This window comes from Myotis brandtii, unplaced genomic scaffold, assembly GCF_000412655.1.
Source record: "Myotis brandtii unplaced genomic scaffold, ASM41265v1 scaffold165, whole genome shotgun sequence".
NCBI classification, from domain to species: domain Eukaryota; kingdom Metazoa; phylum Chordata; class Mammalia; order Chiroptera; family Vespertilionidae; genus Myotis; species Myotis brandtii.
Window position 1 is genome coordinate 131,734 of NW_005356042.1, and position 15,798 is coordinate 147,531.

At 44.1% G+C, this 15,798-nt stretch overlaps 1 protein-coding gene across 5 annotated transcripts in view; it reads left to right on the plus strand.

Annotated features, from left to right (window-relative positions):
- The window catches only part of ZNF565 (zinc finger protein 565), a 73,526-nt gene that overhangs the window by 30,871 nt on the left and 26,857 nt on the right, over positions 1 to 15,798 (plus strand). Inside the window, exons 2-5 of one of the 5 annotated variants that reach the window (XM_005862383.2) lie at positions 2,099 to 2,219; positions 7,972 to 8,043; positions 13,022 to 13,148; positions 14,866 to 14,961. In XM_005862383.2, the coding sequence (XP_005862445.1) occupies positions 8,035 to 8,043; positions 13,022 to 13,148; positions 14,866 to 14,961 (232 nt within the window). In that variant the 5' untranslated portion in view covers positions 2,099 to 2,219; positions 7,972 to 8,034. Of the gene's footprint in view, positions 1 to 2,098; positions 2,220 to 7,971; positions 8,044 to 13,021; positions 13,149 to 14,865; positions 14,962 to 15,798 lie in introns of those variants that run through there. The other 4 variants (XM_005862384.2, XM_014536543.1, XM_005862386.2 and 1 more) reach the window with 4 other exon arrangements.

Here is a 15,798-nt window from a genome sequence, read left to right on the forward strand (position 1 = left end):
CTGGGAAGGGGCCATGAGACCATATCTCAAGGCCTGGCCTGATGTCAGTACCTTCCTATCTATGTGTTTTAGGAACAGACAGCACAGCCTGACCCGTCTGGCCAAAGCGCCAGATATGCAGCCCAGCACAGTAGCTGATCCATGTTTCTCTCTCTCCCTCTCTCTTCTTCTCTCTCTAAAATCAATAAAAACATTTTATAAAATTTTTAATGAGAAAATACACATTTAAAAATTAATACATGGTTATTGAAAAAATCTTTGATGCATACACATATGCGTATATATACACATATGTATATTTTTTCTATAAAAATAAGGTTTCATTACACATACAGGGTGGGGCAAAAGTAGGTTTACAGTTGTGAGTATGTGAAAGAGTTTTATTACCTACCTTATTTACCCAACATTGTTTAACATCTTAACATGAGCAAAGATATGTATCATTGAGAAAGAGAGAGAGAGAACATCAATGTGAGAGAGAACATCGATTGGTTGCCTTTTGTACACGCCCTGACTGGGGATCAAACCTGTGCCCTGACCAGAAATCGAACCCACAACCTTTAGGTACATGGGATGATGCTCCAACCAACTGAGCCACACTGGCCAGGGCTAATCAGTCCTCTTTTGTAGGACATTAAAGCTCTCTCCAAGTTGTTTTCATTTTTAACAGGATATTCATCATGTACCCTACATACATTTTTTTTTAATCTCATCTTTTTGGACTTCCAATCTTTATTTTTTAATATATTTTATTGATTTTTTTACAGAGAGGAAGGGAGAAGGATAGAGAGTTAGAAACATTGATGAGAGAGAAACATTGATCAGCTGCCTCTTGCACACACCCTACTGGGGATGTGCCCGCAACCAAGGTACATGCCCTTGACTGGAATCGAACCTGGGACCCTTCAGTCCACAGGCCGACGCTCTATCTACTGAGCCAAACCGGTTAGGGCACCCTACATACATCTTTAGATAGAGTCTCATATGGAATTACTTCATTAGAGCACATAAGTGGTTTAATTTCTGCTCACATTGCCTTGTGGGAAGTTTATACTAGCTATAGCGTGTGTGTCCATTTTCTTGTGATATGCTATTGTGGAGTGTCACCAATTTTTTATGAGTTTTTTTCCATCATCATTTATTCACTCTATGCCCTCTTCCACCTCTACCCACCCCCCCATCAGCAATCTTTTAAATTTTTGCCAAATTAATAATTATAAAATGATATTTTCTTGTTACTTTAATGCACTCCCTTCGTTACTAAAGTTTAAAAACTTTTGATAGGTTGAGCCATTTTATTATTTAGTGAATTGCCCATGCATAACCTTTGCTCATTTACCTAAAATTACTGCTTTTTTTCTGAAAATTTAATTTTAAAAGCACTATGAAGGGTTTTTGTTGTTTTCATTTGCCTTTTCATTTTGATTTTAATATTTGGTGGTAGAACTTTTTAATCTTCTCAAGAATATGTTTTTTGTTTTTCTGCCTTTATGTCATGTGTTCATAAAATATATTTATCTGAAATATTTTTACAGTATTTAATTTTGTACAGTAAATATTTTATCAAACTAGAACTTCTTTTTGGCTGACAAAAGATAGACTGAGAAATTTCTACTTTGATCAGTGTTTAAGATTTTCATTGTGATCTTGTGTATTCGTTGCAGTGCTTAGTGCCTCCCATGCAGTATTTTGTCTTTTTTTTTTTAATATATTGTATTGATTTTTTACAGAGATTAAGGGAGAGGGATAGAGAGTTAGAAACATCGATGAGAGAGAAACATCGATCAGCTGCCTCCTGCACACTCCCCACTGGGTATGTGCCCACAACCAAGGTACATGCCCTTGACCAGAATCGAACCTGGGACCTTTCAGTCCGCAGGCCGACACTCTATCCACTGAGCCAAACTGGTTAGGGCAATATTTTGTCTTGAAGAATTAATAATGAACCAAACCAACAAGATCCCTGCGTTTAAGTTTAGTGGAAGAGTCAAATAATTGACAAGCAAATGTATAGTACAACATTTAGTAGCACTGAGAGCTATAAAAAAAATAAAGCAGGGATGGCTAGAGAGAATGACAATGGGTAATATTTTAATAGTTTGATTACAGAGGTGAAGTTTAAGCAGAAACCTTCTTGAAGAGGGAAAGTGAGCTCTATGGCTGTCTGGTGGAAGAGCGTTCCAGAAAGAGCATACAAAGCTTCCAAGGGAACATGCCTGGTGAGTTCTAAATAGTCCATGGGCATTTAAGATTAAGGAATATCCTACTGGTTAAGTACAATTTCAGAATTATTATCAGGATGCATCTAGATGTAGCTCTTTATGAATTTTTATAAGCGCTCAAGAATTCTTTTTAATTTAAAGATTCAAGTATTTCATTTTCTCCAGAAAATATTTTATTCATTATTTCTCCAGCTGTTCTATTAATCACTTTTATTTTATTTTAGGTCTTCTGGATTTCTCTCTTCCATATCTCTGATCTTTATTTTCAGAATTCATTCTTCTGTGTATTTTTCCTCTGAATTCTGAGATGTTCTCTTAGGCTCCCTACCACCTCCACTATCTCGATTTCTAACACATGTGGTACCTTCTCTAATAATTCTTAGAAGAAACTATTGTCACAAAACCACTGTCTTCTGTGGCAAAGCACTTACAGAGGTTCTAGTTTCCTTCTCTCATTAACCCCCAACTCTTTCAGTTGCCCCCTTTCTACTCTGGGATTTATTGTTTATTCTTAATGTCAGTAACCACAGGGAACCAATTTACTCTGATAGAAACTTCCATGGGCAGTAAAATAGAACACTTGGGTTTTTATCCCATCTCAGATTTTACTAGCATTGTGGCCTTGGGTGAATCTCATAACCTCTCAGGCATTCTAGCTTCTCTTCTGTATAATGTGGGAAATACAATAAACTTTAACCCACAGGGTGGTTGTAAAAATAAAAGTAAATGAAAAGTATATATGAATGGCACCAAATCACCTCACCCTGGAATCCTGGGAATCGTTTCTATAACTATGTATTCTGCCTTCCCCAGGGATAAGCTATCTGTGATCTTCTGTAATTCAGTCCCCAACACTTGAGTGCTAGTTCCCATCCCCTTTCTCCTACTCAAGATCATTGCTCCAGCAGTTGTCTCCTGTGTTCCTGTCATATCAATTTCTCTCTATGGATTATTCCCGTTACTATAAAACATGCCGGAATTTCTCCCACATTCAAAACAAAGAACTCTGCCTGGACCCCATATCCACTGCTACCTCTGTTTTCCTGTTCTTTTCAGCACAGCTCCTTGAAAGGGATGGCTCTTCTGTCTCCACTTCCATTCTCTCCTGAACCCCACTCCACCCAAGCTTTTGTTTCCTCCACTCCAGAGAATCAGCTTTTGTCAAGACTTCTAATGATCTCTATAATGCCAAGTGGACAGTTCTCATTTTTCATTTGGCTACTGTTCTCGCCTTCCTTCTTGGTATACTTTCTTCTTTGGGCTTCCAGTGAAGCCCAAGTCTCTTATTTTTCCTTTTATCCCAGTGGTTTCTCCTTTTCAGACTCCTTTTTTATCTTTTAATTACCCTATTCTTCAACCAAATTTGAGCTCCCTGGCCCCGAATCAGTGTTCAGATTAGGAGACAAAGGCAAAGAATGTTTTCAAGAGAAAGGGAAAGGGAAAATTACAAGGAAGGCATTTCTATAAGTGCAGATAAACTAATACAGTGATGCTAATTCTAAAGAATGTTTTTAATTTTCAATTCAATAATCATAATATCTGCTTTCCTATTATCTTTGCAAACAGTTGTTTGAGATACAGTATTGCTTTAGGCCCAGTCCAAAGGTTATTTACCCAGTTTTAACATTCCAAAGGTTTGAGGAGTAAGAATACAAGGCAGTTCCTCTGGGATGGCAGCTTCCGTTCCATTTTAAAGTGGCTTTGTAGCTGTAACCGGTTTGGCTCATTGGATAGAGCATCGGCCTGCGGACTGAAGGGTCCCAGCTTCGATTCTGGTCAAGGGCATGTACCTTGGTTGTGGGCACATCCCCAGTAGGGGGTGTGCAGGAAGCGGCTGATCGATGTTTCTCTCTCATCGATGTTTCTAACTCTCCCTCTCCCTTACTTTCTATAAAAAAATCAATAAGAAATATATTTTAAAAAAGAATTATAAAGTGGCTTTGTTTATATTATTTTTTACAGACATTTTCCTTAATTTCACTCACTCTGTATGTGCACTTAGTCTAAGGGCTCTAAATGTCATCTGTACATCAGTAATTTCCAACTTTGTATTTCTACATTTGTACTCTATCCTGAACTCCAGAACCAAATGTCTAATGGACACTTGACATTTCCACTTGGGTATGTAATAGTCATCTCAAGTATTAAGGTCTAAAACAGAACTCATAGTGGTTTCACCAAACCTGCTCCTCACGCAGTCCTTCATGTTAAAAAATAGCAACTTCATACTTCTAGTTGCTCAAGCCCAAAATCTTAGTGTCATCTTGCCTTTATTTTTTTATATATCTAACATTAGCTAATCCTGTCAACTCTGCCTTCAGAGAATATCTAGAATCTGATCAGTTCTCATCACCTCCACCACCACCACCCTAATGCAAATCACACTTCCCCCTTGCCAGGATTACTGCAGTGACCTCACTGGTCTCCCTGCTTCCCCCACCCCTTTATCCTTTTTAGTTCATTCTCCGTGAGTAATCATTTTAAGTGTAAGTCAGATTATGTCACTCCTTGGATTAAAAACATTTCAGTAGCTTCCTGTTTTACTCAAGAGTAAAAACCTAAATTCTTACAGTGACATAGAGCCCCATGTGATCCAGATTCCAGCTACATCTCTGACCCAGATGAGCCTCTGACCCTCTTTCTCTCATATACTTCATTGCAGCTACTCTAGTCTCCTCTGTTGATCAAAGAAAGCCTGCTCCTGCCTTGAGCCTTTGCAATTGCTGTCCCCTTGCTAGGAATGTACCTCCTGTAGATATCTGCATTGCTCACTCACTTCATTCTTATATGTCACCTTCTCAATAAAAAGTCTCAGGCTACCCTCCATTGCCCCCAAATTCCCTCTTCCCTTCCTCTTTATTTTCCTCCATAAAACTTTGGCCACCTGGCATATAAAAAGAAACAGTATAGCCCTAGCCGGCTTGGCTTGGTGGATAGAGCGCAGGCCTGTGGACTGAAGGGTCCCAGGTTAGATTCCGGTCAAGGGCACATGCCCGGGTTGCGGGCTCGATCCCCAGTTGGGGGCGTGCAGGAGGCAGCCGATCAATGATTCTCTCTCATCATTGACGTTTCTATCTCTCTCTCCCTCTTCTTCCTCTCTGAAATCAATAAAAATACATTTTTTTTAAACAGTATATTTGCTACTTCCTCTTCCCATTAGAATATAAAAGTGATTCTCTCATCATTCATGTTTGTATCTCTCTCTCTCTCCCTCTTCTTCCTCTCTGAAATCAATAAAAATACATTTTTTTTAAACAGTATATTTGCTACTTCCTCTTCCCATTAGAATATAAAAGATTTACTGAGACAGTAAATCTCACATTTATTATCTTCCTCACAGACAAGAAAATGCCAATTGAGGTAGGAATTTAGTAAATAAGAGAGAATTCCTGATTTCTTTTTCTCTCTGCTGGCATGTCCAATTAGATGCCAGAGCCTGTTAATTTTAGTTCTTTTTTTTAATATGTTTTTATTGATTTTAGAGAAAGAAACATCGAACATCTATTGGTTGCCTCCCATATGCACCCCAACAAGAGTCTGAACCCAAAACCTGGGCATGTGCCCTGACCAAGAAACGAATCAGCCACCTTTTGGTGGTGCACGAGACAACATTCAACCAACTGAGCCACACGGGACAGGACTAGATTTTACTTCTTCTCTATACCTGAATGTATCCCCTTCCTTCTTGTTTCCACTAACTATCCTAGGGCAGATCCTTAGTTTGCTCGGGAAAGTACAAGCACCTTTCAGTTGATATTCCTAACTTTAGTTTTACTCCTCTCCAATAAAATAATCTGGTCATATTGGCCTTATCACTTCCTTCTTTAAATTCTTCAGTGGTCTTCTACTTATTAATGAATGAAAACCAAACTTTTATATATTCAGTCAGTGTTCATTGGTCACCTATAGCTTTCAGACACTGTGGCAAGTGCCAGTCACAGTGATGATGAGACCTGGTCCTTGCTCTTATAGTTCTTTTATTTCATTCATACACTTTCATTTTCCAACCCCTAAATGTCATCTCCAGCATTGTCATCCTCTAAGTCAGCGGTTCTCAACCTGTGGGTTGCAACCCCTTTGGCCGTCGAACAGCCCTTTCACAGGGTCGCCTAAGACCATCCTGCATATCAGATATTTACATTATGATTCATAACAGTAGCAGCATTACAGTTATGAAATAGCAACGAAAATAATTTTATGGTTGGGTCACAACATGAGGAACTGTATTTAAAGGGCCAGAAGGTTGAGAACCACTGCCTAAGTTCTAGAGCTAATTGAATTTAAATTTGGATTAATTTAAATTAAGTAAAAATTTTAGTTATCCAGTCATATTAGCTACATGGGGCTAATGGCTACATTATTGACAATACAGATTTCCATCATCATAGAAAGTTTGTTGGACAGCACACACTGATCTAGACCTTTTCCAAACTATATACGTCATTCCAAATGCTCCTCAAACACACCATATAGTTGGTCCACCGTTTTGCCACTGCTTTTCACTCTGCTCAGAATGCTCTTCTGTGCCTTTCCTAACTATTAAATTTTCTGATTTTTAGATCCCAAATCATGTTCTGTATCTTACAGGAAATTTCCCTCGACACCACCCCCATTGGTTACATTAGTCTTCCTTCTGACACCCTCACCATGCTTCTTGCCCCTCTAATTAAAACCAACCTTGCTACCTTCCTTAAAACCCCTGAGATCTCATTACCTGGGGGGTACAGGCCATTCTCCATAGAACTTCTGCTGTGCTAACTGCTAGTCAGTGAGGAAGCCATGTTCTGCAGGAAAGCAATAGGGAGGGTTTAAATGGAAAATAAGAAGTGCTGGGCCAAAAGGCTGCTACAAATTGAGTTGCCACTCAGGTAAGCTTGTAAGATGCCTGTATTACTGTGGTTTTCTTGCTCCTGTCCAGTGAGTCCAGCTGGGACTGGAGGCTTTGACAAAGTCTCTGATGGTATGGGCAGCATGGTACCCTTTTGGACTTAGAAAGAGAAAGTAAACCAGGGAAGTACCTAAGAGATTTTGCCTGTAGAGACCACAGAAGCTGGAAGACATTGTCTAAGAATGTCTTTTTTCACAAGATGGTACTGTCCTCAGCCTTAGAGGGTAAAGTGGGTATGAATTATGATCCTCCTTGCTGCAGCTGCAAAGGAAGATCTGCTTGGTACAGGTGGGGAGCTATCTAGGGTATAGACCAGTGATGGCGAACCTATGACACGCGTGTCAGAGGTGACACGCAAACTCATTTTTTTGGTTGATTTTTCTTTGTTAAATGGCATTTAAATATATAAAATAAATATCAAAAATATAAGTCTTTGTTTTACTATGGTTTCAAATATCAAAAAATTTCTATATGTGACCCGGCACCAGAGTTAAGTTAGGGTTTTTCAAAATGCTGACACTCCAAGCTCAAAAGGTTTGCCATCACTGGTATAGACTATCAGAAACAAGATAAGGGACTGTTCAGGCCAGAATCCCTTCTGCTGAAGTGCATGGGTTCTGTGTCACTGCTGGAGCACATCTGCATGAAACCATCTTTTGGTTTCCCTAGGGTTTAAGGAGGGGCTGGGTTTTGTTAACTCTGTAGTTCTTTGCATTAGTGTTGTGTGGCAAGACCAGGGGAGGGCAGGGGAAGCAGAGCAGGAACACTGGAATTTCAGTTGTTTTTCAGCTCATCTATTTAGGATTACTGAAGCAAGCTTAATTTATAAGAGATTTGCTCCATCTTCCTCTGCTTTTTCAGGACTCTACTAGTCCAAGAGAAGAACCTAGAGAAATCTGAGTAGATCGGGTAGTTCTAAAAGCGATGGCCCAGGTAAGTTGAAATTCCCTCTATCCATTTTTGGTTTTTTGTGGGTTTTTTTTTGTTGTTGTTGTTAATCCTCACCCAAGGATGTTTTTTCATTTTTAGGGAGAGTAGAAGAGAGAGGGAAAAACAGAAAAACATTGATGTGAGAAAAACACATCAATTGGTTGCCTCCTGCATGCGCCCTGACCAGGGCCCGAGTCAGGGAGGAGCCTGCAACCGAGGTACGTGCCTTGACTGGAATCGAAACTGGGACCCTTTGGTCTGCAGGCCTATGCTCTATCCACTGAGCCAAACTGGCTAGGGCAGAGCCTCTCTTATTAACAGGAGCCAAAGATCAGATAGCTTTGATCTTTTTTATTAAACTGGGTAGTTTCCTTTTTTTCTACTTTTAAATGTCACCCCCTCTTTAAAGTCATAAAATATTTCACACTATCAAAACTTCTTCATTTTTGCAAGGTGATTTATGAGAGATGAATAACTGTAAAATGGTCTATTTTGAGGTTGAACAATATGTGTTGGTTATGGGCCACATTTATGTGACTAAGATATAGCCTCTGTCAGTTTTTTTAAAAATATATATTTTTATTGATTTCAGAAAGGAAGGAAGAGGGGGAGAGAGAGAGAGAAATATCAATGATGAGAATCACTCATTGGCTGCCTCCTGCACATCCCCCACTAGGGATCGAGCCCACAACCCAGGTATATGCCCTGACCCAGAATCAAACTGAGACTTCCTGGTTCATAGGTCGATGCTCAACTACTGAGCCATGCTGGCGTGGCTCCATCAGCTCTCTTATTTCGGGACCAAGGAAAAGTAGACAGTGAAAGATGATAACTATTCACAGTATATAATTAACTGTGAAGATTTCACAAATCTCATTTAAGCTAAATGCCCTCAAAATAGTGGAATGATTATATCTTATCTGTACTAATAAAATTGTAATATGCAAATTAACCGTCATTCTGTGACAAATATGGAGGTGCCCATAGCCACAAAGATGGCAGCTCCAGCAGAGCCACAGAGCCGGCCTGAGCGGGCAGGACACTTGGCTTCCTTCATCGCCCCGGCGACAAAGGAAGCCAAGCCTCCCGCATGCCCCGGCCAGCCACCGAGGGCCAGCCTCTGGGTGGCAGCCACGGAGCCAGCCGGAGCAGAGGGGAGGCTTGGGTTCCTTTGGGCGGGACACTTGGCTTTCTTCGTTGTCCCGGCAATGAAAGAAGCCAAGCCTCCCACACGCCCCAGCCAGCTGCTGAGGCGTGGAGCTGCCGGGCCTGTGGGCAGCATGCGCAGGGAGCCTCTGGGCCGGGGAGGCAGGCCAGCGGAGGGCGGCCTGTACTCTCCACATGGCAGCTGCAGCAGCCATGAGCACACCAAGCAGAGCCTACAGGCAGACCTGAAGTAGCTCCTGCAGGCCATCAGCACCGCTGAGGAGTGGCTGCGCAAGTCCTGCCTCCTGGCCTAGAAGGTGTGCGATCGCAGGGACAGCCAACGTGGCGGGCCAGATTGATGTCCTCCTGGCTGCACCACGGGGGTTTGCGGATCAGTGCAGCTGCAGGCCTCTGGTGCGCGCATCCTCTCCTCCCCCACTGGCATGCGAATGTCCCCCAGCGCGCTGTCACCTACGCAAGCCTACAACAGTCCCGGACCATGGCGCATACAAGTCCCACTCCACCGCACTTCCATCAACCCCAGCATGCCTATGTCCCCCAGAGGACGTGCGCACGTCCCCTCCAGCACGCTCACGTCCTTTGGAGAGTGTCTGGGTGTTCTGGGTACTGGGGTGGGCGCCTGTGAGATGACAGTGAGAGGGCAGAGTGGTGACGCCCTGTTCCCGCAGGAGGCCAATGCAGCGACAAGATCACCTCCATGGGGCTAATGCAGGTGCTGAGGCGGGAGCAAGTGCAGACAGGCACACCTGGTGGGCGCGGGTGGCTCTCACTGAGGTGCCTTCTGTCAGCATTCAAGATCAGGAACCCAGAGGAGGCGAGAAGTTCTGTTCTCTCAGTGAAACGGTGGGATAGTCGGGGTGACTGCAGAGGAGGAATGTGCACTTTGGGTGCCAGCACCCATGAGCGAAGGCTGCCCTTACTGAGCCTCGCTTGCTTGGGGCCTAGCTCACTCCTGCCGGGCAGCGGGTTATAGGACGTGCTTTTCCAAGTTAATGAGAGAAACCATTGATTCTCCCGCTGCCCGCCAAGGTGGAAAGTGGAGTGGGGAGACATTCGGAAGTGAGCAAGGTTCCCTGTCTGGGGGTTCCAAATCCGCCATTGGTTCCTTTCACCGCTGACTAGAGATATACAGGGTGTCCCCCCCAAAATGTATACACACTTTTAACACCTACTAATTCCAATGGGTTTAAGCATGAAAAGAAAGAAACAACAATGGAGCTGTTATCTGTTAAAAGTGTGGGCACAAACAGGTAGTTGGACATTCCCCAAGGGGTCCCAGATTAGAGAGGGTGCAGGCCGGACTGAAGGGTCCCTCTCTTTGGCCCCCCCTCCCCGTGCACGAGTTTCGTGCACCAGGTCTCTAGTAAGACATAAAGTACAATATTATATAGCAAATAAAATCCCTGTGTTTATTATAAAATTTGCCATAACCAAAAATTGTTCATGATGTCTGGCAAAAAGAAGCAGTGGGAATACTGCTGTCATTTTCAGCAGTATATTTTTTGTTGTATGGGACTGTCCTAGGTACAAAGCCCAGATAACTCAGGACACTTATCATTCCTGATGCCAGCCAGCACTAATGTCAGTAGCATACTGCTCCCCTCCCAGCCCAATCTCCCCCATTATGACAACTAGACCACCCTCTGCATGGTCCCAAGTGCATTCTGAAGAGGAAGGTAAAATCTGTGTTGAGATCCAAAGACTATGATCCTGAGTCTTCAGGATAGATTTAAAACTTCTATAAATGCTATATTTTAAGATAGAAATTTATAAGACATTTTTTATCTCAAGGAAGAAAAATGGTAAAAAGGAATGCATTTTTATTTTTTTATTTTTTATTTTTTAAATATATTTTATTGATTTTAGAGAGGAAGGAAGAGGGAGAGATAGAAACATCAATGATGAGAATCATTGATTGGGCTGCCTCCTGCACGCCCCCTACTGGGGATCGAGCCCGCAACCCAGGCATGTGCCCTTGGCTGGGACCCTTCAGACCACAGACCGACGCTCTATCCATTGAGCCAAACCAGCTAGGGCAGGAATGCATTTTTAAAGACATTATTATTTGCTAGGCCCATGTATGCTGTGTGTTTTGTATATGTTATTTTGTTTATTTATAAGACCTCATTTAGCTAGATTTTGCTCATTCATTGACCTTGTGGACAATAGAAGAGAGTCTGGCTATATGAAGGAGATCTTTCTTATCTGTAGCCACCAGAATATTCAAAAGCATGTAAGCCTTTAGTCATATAAATTTGCTTCTTGTACTTCCTTCATGGCATAGGCATTCAGTCTTAGCTTGCTTGCTTGATCACCTCCTTCCTGCAACACCCTTTTTATCTTAAAGACATTTTCCTGGATGGATCAGATTGTTAAAACCTGAACCTACTCATCAATTTTAACCTTACTAAAATTGGGACAACTAGTCATAATGTGCCTCCTATTGGGACATACAGAAAGTACACAGTACCACCTCTAACATATTCATGCCCCCTCAAAAAATATGTCAATTAGGCCTCCAGATCTAACAACATTTCACAGAAAATATGGAAGTAGAACATGTTAAACTACATCATGAAGGTGCAGTTGGTTAAATCCAAAGTATGGGAAATTCTACTGATTCAGATGTTTCTTTAATAAATAAATAGTGACCTGGCTCGTTTGGCTCAATGGATAGAGCGTCAGCCTGCAGGTTGAAGAGTCCCAGGTTTGATTCTGGTCAAGGGCATGTACCTCGGTTGTAGGCTCAATCCCAGGATCCCCGGACCTCTTTGGGGCTCGTGGGAGGCAACCAATCGATGTGTTTCTCTCTGTCTCTCCCCCTGCCTTCCACTCTTCTAAAAATCAATGGAAAAATATCCTCAGGTGAGGATTAACAATAAATAAATAAATAAAGCAATAAAGATTATAAAGGCCTTTGGGGCCTGTTAGAGATTTGAGAAACTTTAGGGAACCTATAACTAAACACAATTTTTGGATCCTGTTTGAATCCTGATTTGAGTAAACCAACAGTAAATTACTTTTGAGAAAGTTGGGGCAATTTGAAACTTGATCTGGTTATTAGAAAATTATTGTTGCCCTAACTGGTTTCAGTCAGTGGATAGAGCATGGGCCTGAAGATCAAAGAAAATTATTATTAACTAGAGGCCTGTTGCAGGAAGATTCCTGCAAAAATAGGGCTTCCTCAGGCCTATTCCTGCAAGAATAGGGCTTCCTGAGGCCGGAGCGAAGCAGTGGAGAAGCTCTCTTCTCCGCCACCTCGCTCTCTCCCATCTCCGCTGCCTGGCTTCCTCCTGTCTCCGCTGCTGTCCCGCCCGGCCGCCCTGGGTCGCACATGAGAGGCACGGATGGCAGCGGGGCAGGCAGCGGATGGTGCTGTCCTGCCCTGCCTGCAGTATGCAAATTAACGACCATCTTTGTTGGTTAATTTGCATACTCTTCTGATTGGCTGATGGGTGTAGCGGAGGTATGGTCAATTAGCATCTTTGTCTTTTATTAGTGTAGATGTTACTAAGTATGATAATGTTATTCTGGTTATGCTTTTTAAAAAACCTAGTCTGTTAGATACTAAAGTTTTTGTGGGTGAAATACTATGATGTTGGGTATGTGGAATTTGCCTCAAAATACACCAGGGGTAGAAAATGAAAGGGAAAAGATGAAACAAGATTTGCAAACTCTTGTTAATTGTTCAAACAGAGGGATGGATTTATGGGGTCATTATACTATTCTCTATACTTTTGTGTAATTTTGAAAATGTTTGTAATAAATGAAAAAATTAAGAAGTCCTTTCATTTACTAGTAATGCATGTTTCAGGGATTGGTGACATTCAGGGATGTGGAAATAGAGTTCTCTCAGGAAGAATGGAAGTATCTGGAACCTGCCCAGAGGGACTTGTACAGGGATGTGACTTTGGAGAACTTTGGTAACTTGGTCTCACTAGGTAAGGATATATATATATATAAAAGCCTAAGCGACCATCGCCATCGAACGGGCTGCGTGAGACAACCAGGCCGGCAGGGAGGCTAGTGAGAGGCGACCAAACAACCGAGCAGCAGGCTGCGTGGGGCGACCAGGCTGGCAGGGGGGGCAGTTGGGGGCAACCAGGCCAGTGGGGGGGTGGCAGTTAGGGGCAACCAGGCCAGTGGGGGAGGGGCAGTTATGGGTGACAAGGCCAGCAAGGGGGGCAGTTGGGGGTGACTAGGCCAGCAGGGTAGGCAGTAGGGGCAATCAGGCTGGCAGGCAGGTGAGCAGTTAGGAGCCAGTGGTCCCGGAATGCGAGACGGATGTCCCCCGAGGGGTCCCGGATTGGAGAGAGTGCAGGCTGGGCTGAGGGAACCCCCCCACCCTGTGCACGAATTTTGTGCACCAGGCCTTTAGTCCTATATAATAAAAGCCTAATATGCTAAGTGTCTGGTCGACCGATAGGCTGTTCAACCAATCAAAGTATAATATGCTAATGATATGCTAAGGCCACTCAACTGCTCGCTTTGACGTGCACTGACCACCAGGGGGCAGACGTTCTGACCAGTAGGTTAGCTTGCTGCTGGGGTCTGACCAATCAGGACTGAGTGAGATGGGCCGGACATGCCCTGAAGCCCTCCCAGGGTCCCTCCCCAGCTGGCCAACCTCCTGCATCTCTCCCTGGCCCCGATCGTGCATTGGTGGGGTCCCTCAGCCTGGCCTTCACCCTCTTGCAATCCAGGACCCCTCGGGGGGTGTCGGAGAGCCGGTTTTGGCCCAATCCCACGGGGGGAGCACTGCTCAGCCAGAAGCCGAGCTCAAGGCTGGCGAGCACAGTGGCGGGAGCCTCTCCCCCCCCTGCAGCAGCGCTAAGGATGTCCTACTGACAGCTTAGGCCTAAGCCATCAGTAGGACATCCCCCAAGGGCTCCTGGACTGCAAGAGGGCACAGGCCGGGCTGAGGGACCACCCCCCCGAGTGCACGAATTTCGTGCACTGGGCCTCTAGTTGTGTAATAACTACACAGGCAAACAGAAATAAGGCTCCCAGGAATTGCAACAGTGGGAGGCTGTTACCACTCCTGGCCAGAAGGGGTAAAGGGAGGAAACACTGCCACTGGAAGATTGTGAGAGGTAAAATCATGGAGAAGGGCCTGGCTAGCAGCAACTAAAACTACTTCCACAACTCTTGGGTCAAAGAAGGGAGGGAGAGGGATAAGAAATACCCTGAAGTCTGTCTCCTCCTGCCTGCTGATCTCCTACTGATGCTTTCCATCTGCCAAAACCAGTGAAAAATTATAGGGCCACTATAATACAGTCCTTTACACGTAAGCTGTCCAGGACACAGAGCAGGGTCAGAAACAGCAAAGAATAAATTGGAGGGGTACAGAGAATAAGCACCATAATTATCAATTCCAAATACTTCAACTAGCCTTCTGGAATTTCTAGTTTCTTCGGGGTGAATATCTAGGGACACTTACAAGTTTCCAGCTGAATTTCTGCTCTCTGTTCCCAAAGGAATTGTTTTGTGCTTTGTGGAAATGGAATTGGATAGTTTCATTGGCACCTCCATCTTCCCATCCTTTGGACAACCTTCACACCTTCCTTTATGTAATTGCCTCTCTTTCTTGGTGACCAAGAGACTAGGTTTGAATTTTGGAACAGCATGATCATTCCCCATTTCTCTTCCTATAAACAGGACTTTCCATTTCTAAGCCTGATATCATCTCCTTATTGGAGCGAGGGAAAGAACCCTGGATGATTGCAAATGATATAACAGGACCAAGGTGCCCAGGTGAGCAAGGGTTAATCCAGTGGGGGAGGTCATCTATATATATAAAAGCCCAGCGAACGGAACGGTGGAACCACCAGAACAACTGGTGGCTATGACACGCACTGCAGCAGCCAACCAGCCTGATCCGGCCCCCAATAGGCCCCCAACAACCCAATCGAGGGTGTGGCCGGCCGGCCAACCGCCTGCAGCCCCTCCCCCATCCAGCCCCACACCCAATCAGTCCCCAACACCCCTATCAGGGGTGGGGCCGGCCAACCAACTGCCCGCAGCCTCTCCTGCCCTACCGGCCTGGCCTGATAGGCCTCCATCAGGGCGGGCCGGCCGAACTTCACCTGTGCATGAATTTGTGCGCCGGGCCTCTAGTCTACACTAATAAAAGAGAAACATGGTAATTAGCGTATGACCGCTACCCTTCCCATTGGCTAATCAGCATATCCTTATGCAAATTAACTGTCAGCCAAGATGGCGGCCGGCAGCCATGCACTGAAGCGAACAGGGAGGCTTGCTTGCTCCAGTGACTGCGAACTCCAATGTTCCCCGCTTGCCGCTGCCGGCCTCTCAGCTTCAACTCTAAGCAACTATGTTGCAAATAAGAAGCTAAACAAAACCCCAGAAACCGGCTTTCATTCAGCCGGGCTTCAGGCAGCCTGACCGCAACATTGTATCGATGTTTTCAGCAGCGAGGCCTCAGAGCTAAAGCTGGCCCAGAATAAAAAAAAAAGAAAAAAAGAAAAAAAGGAGTGGTTGGGAGTTTCAGTCACCCCTTTCCGGAAAACAGCCCTCAGCCCCTCACCCAGACTGGCCAGGCACCCCAGTGGGGACCCCCACCCTGAAGGG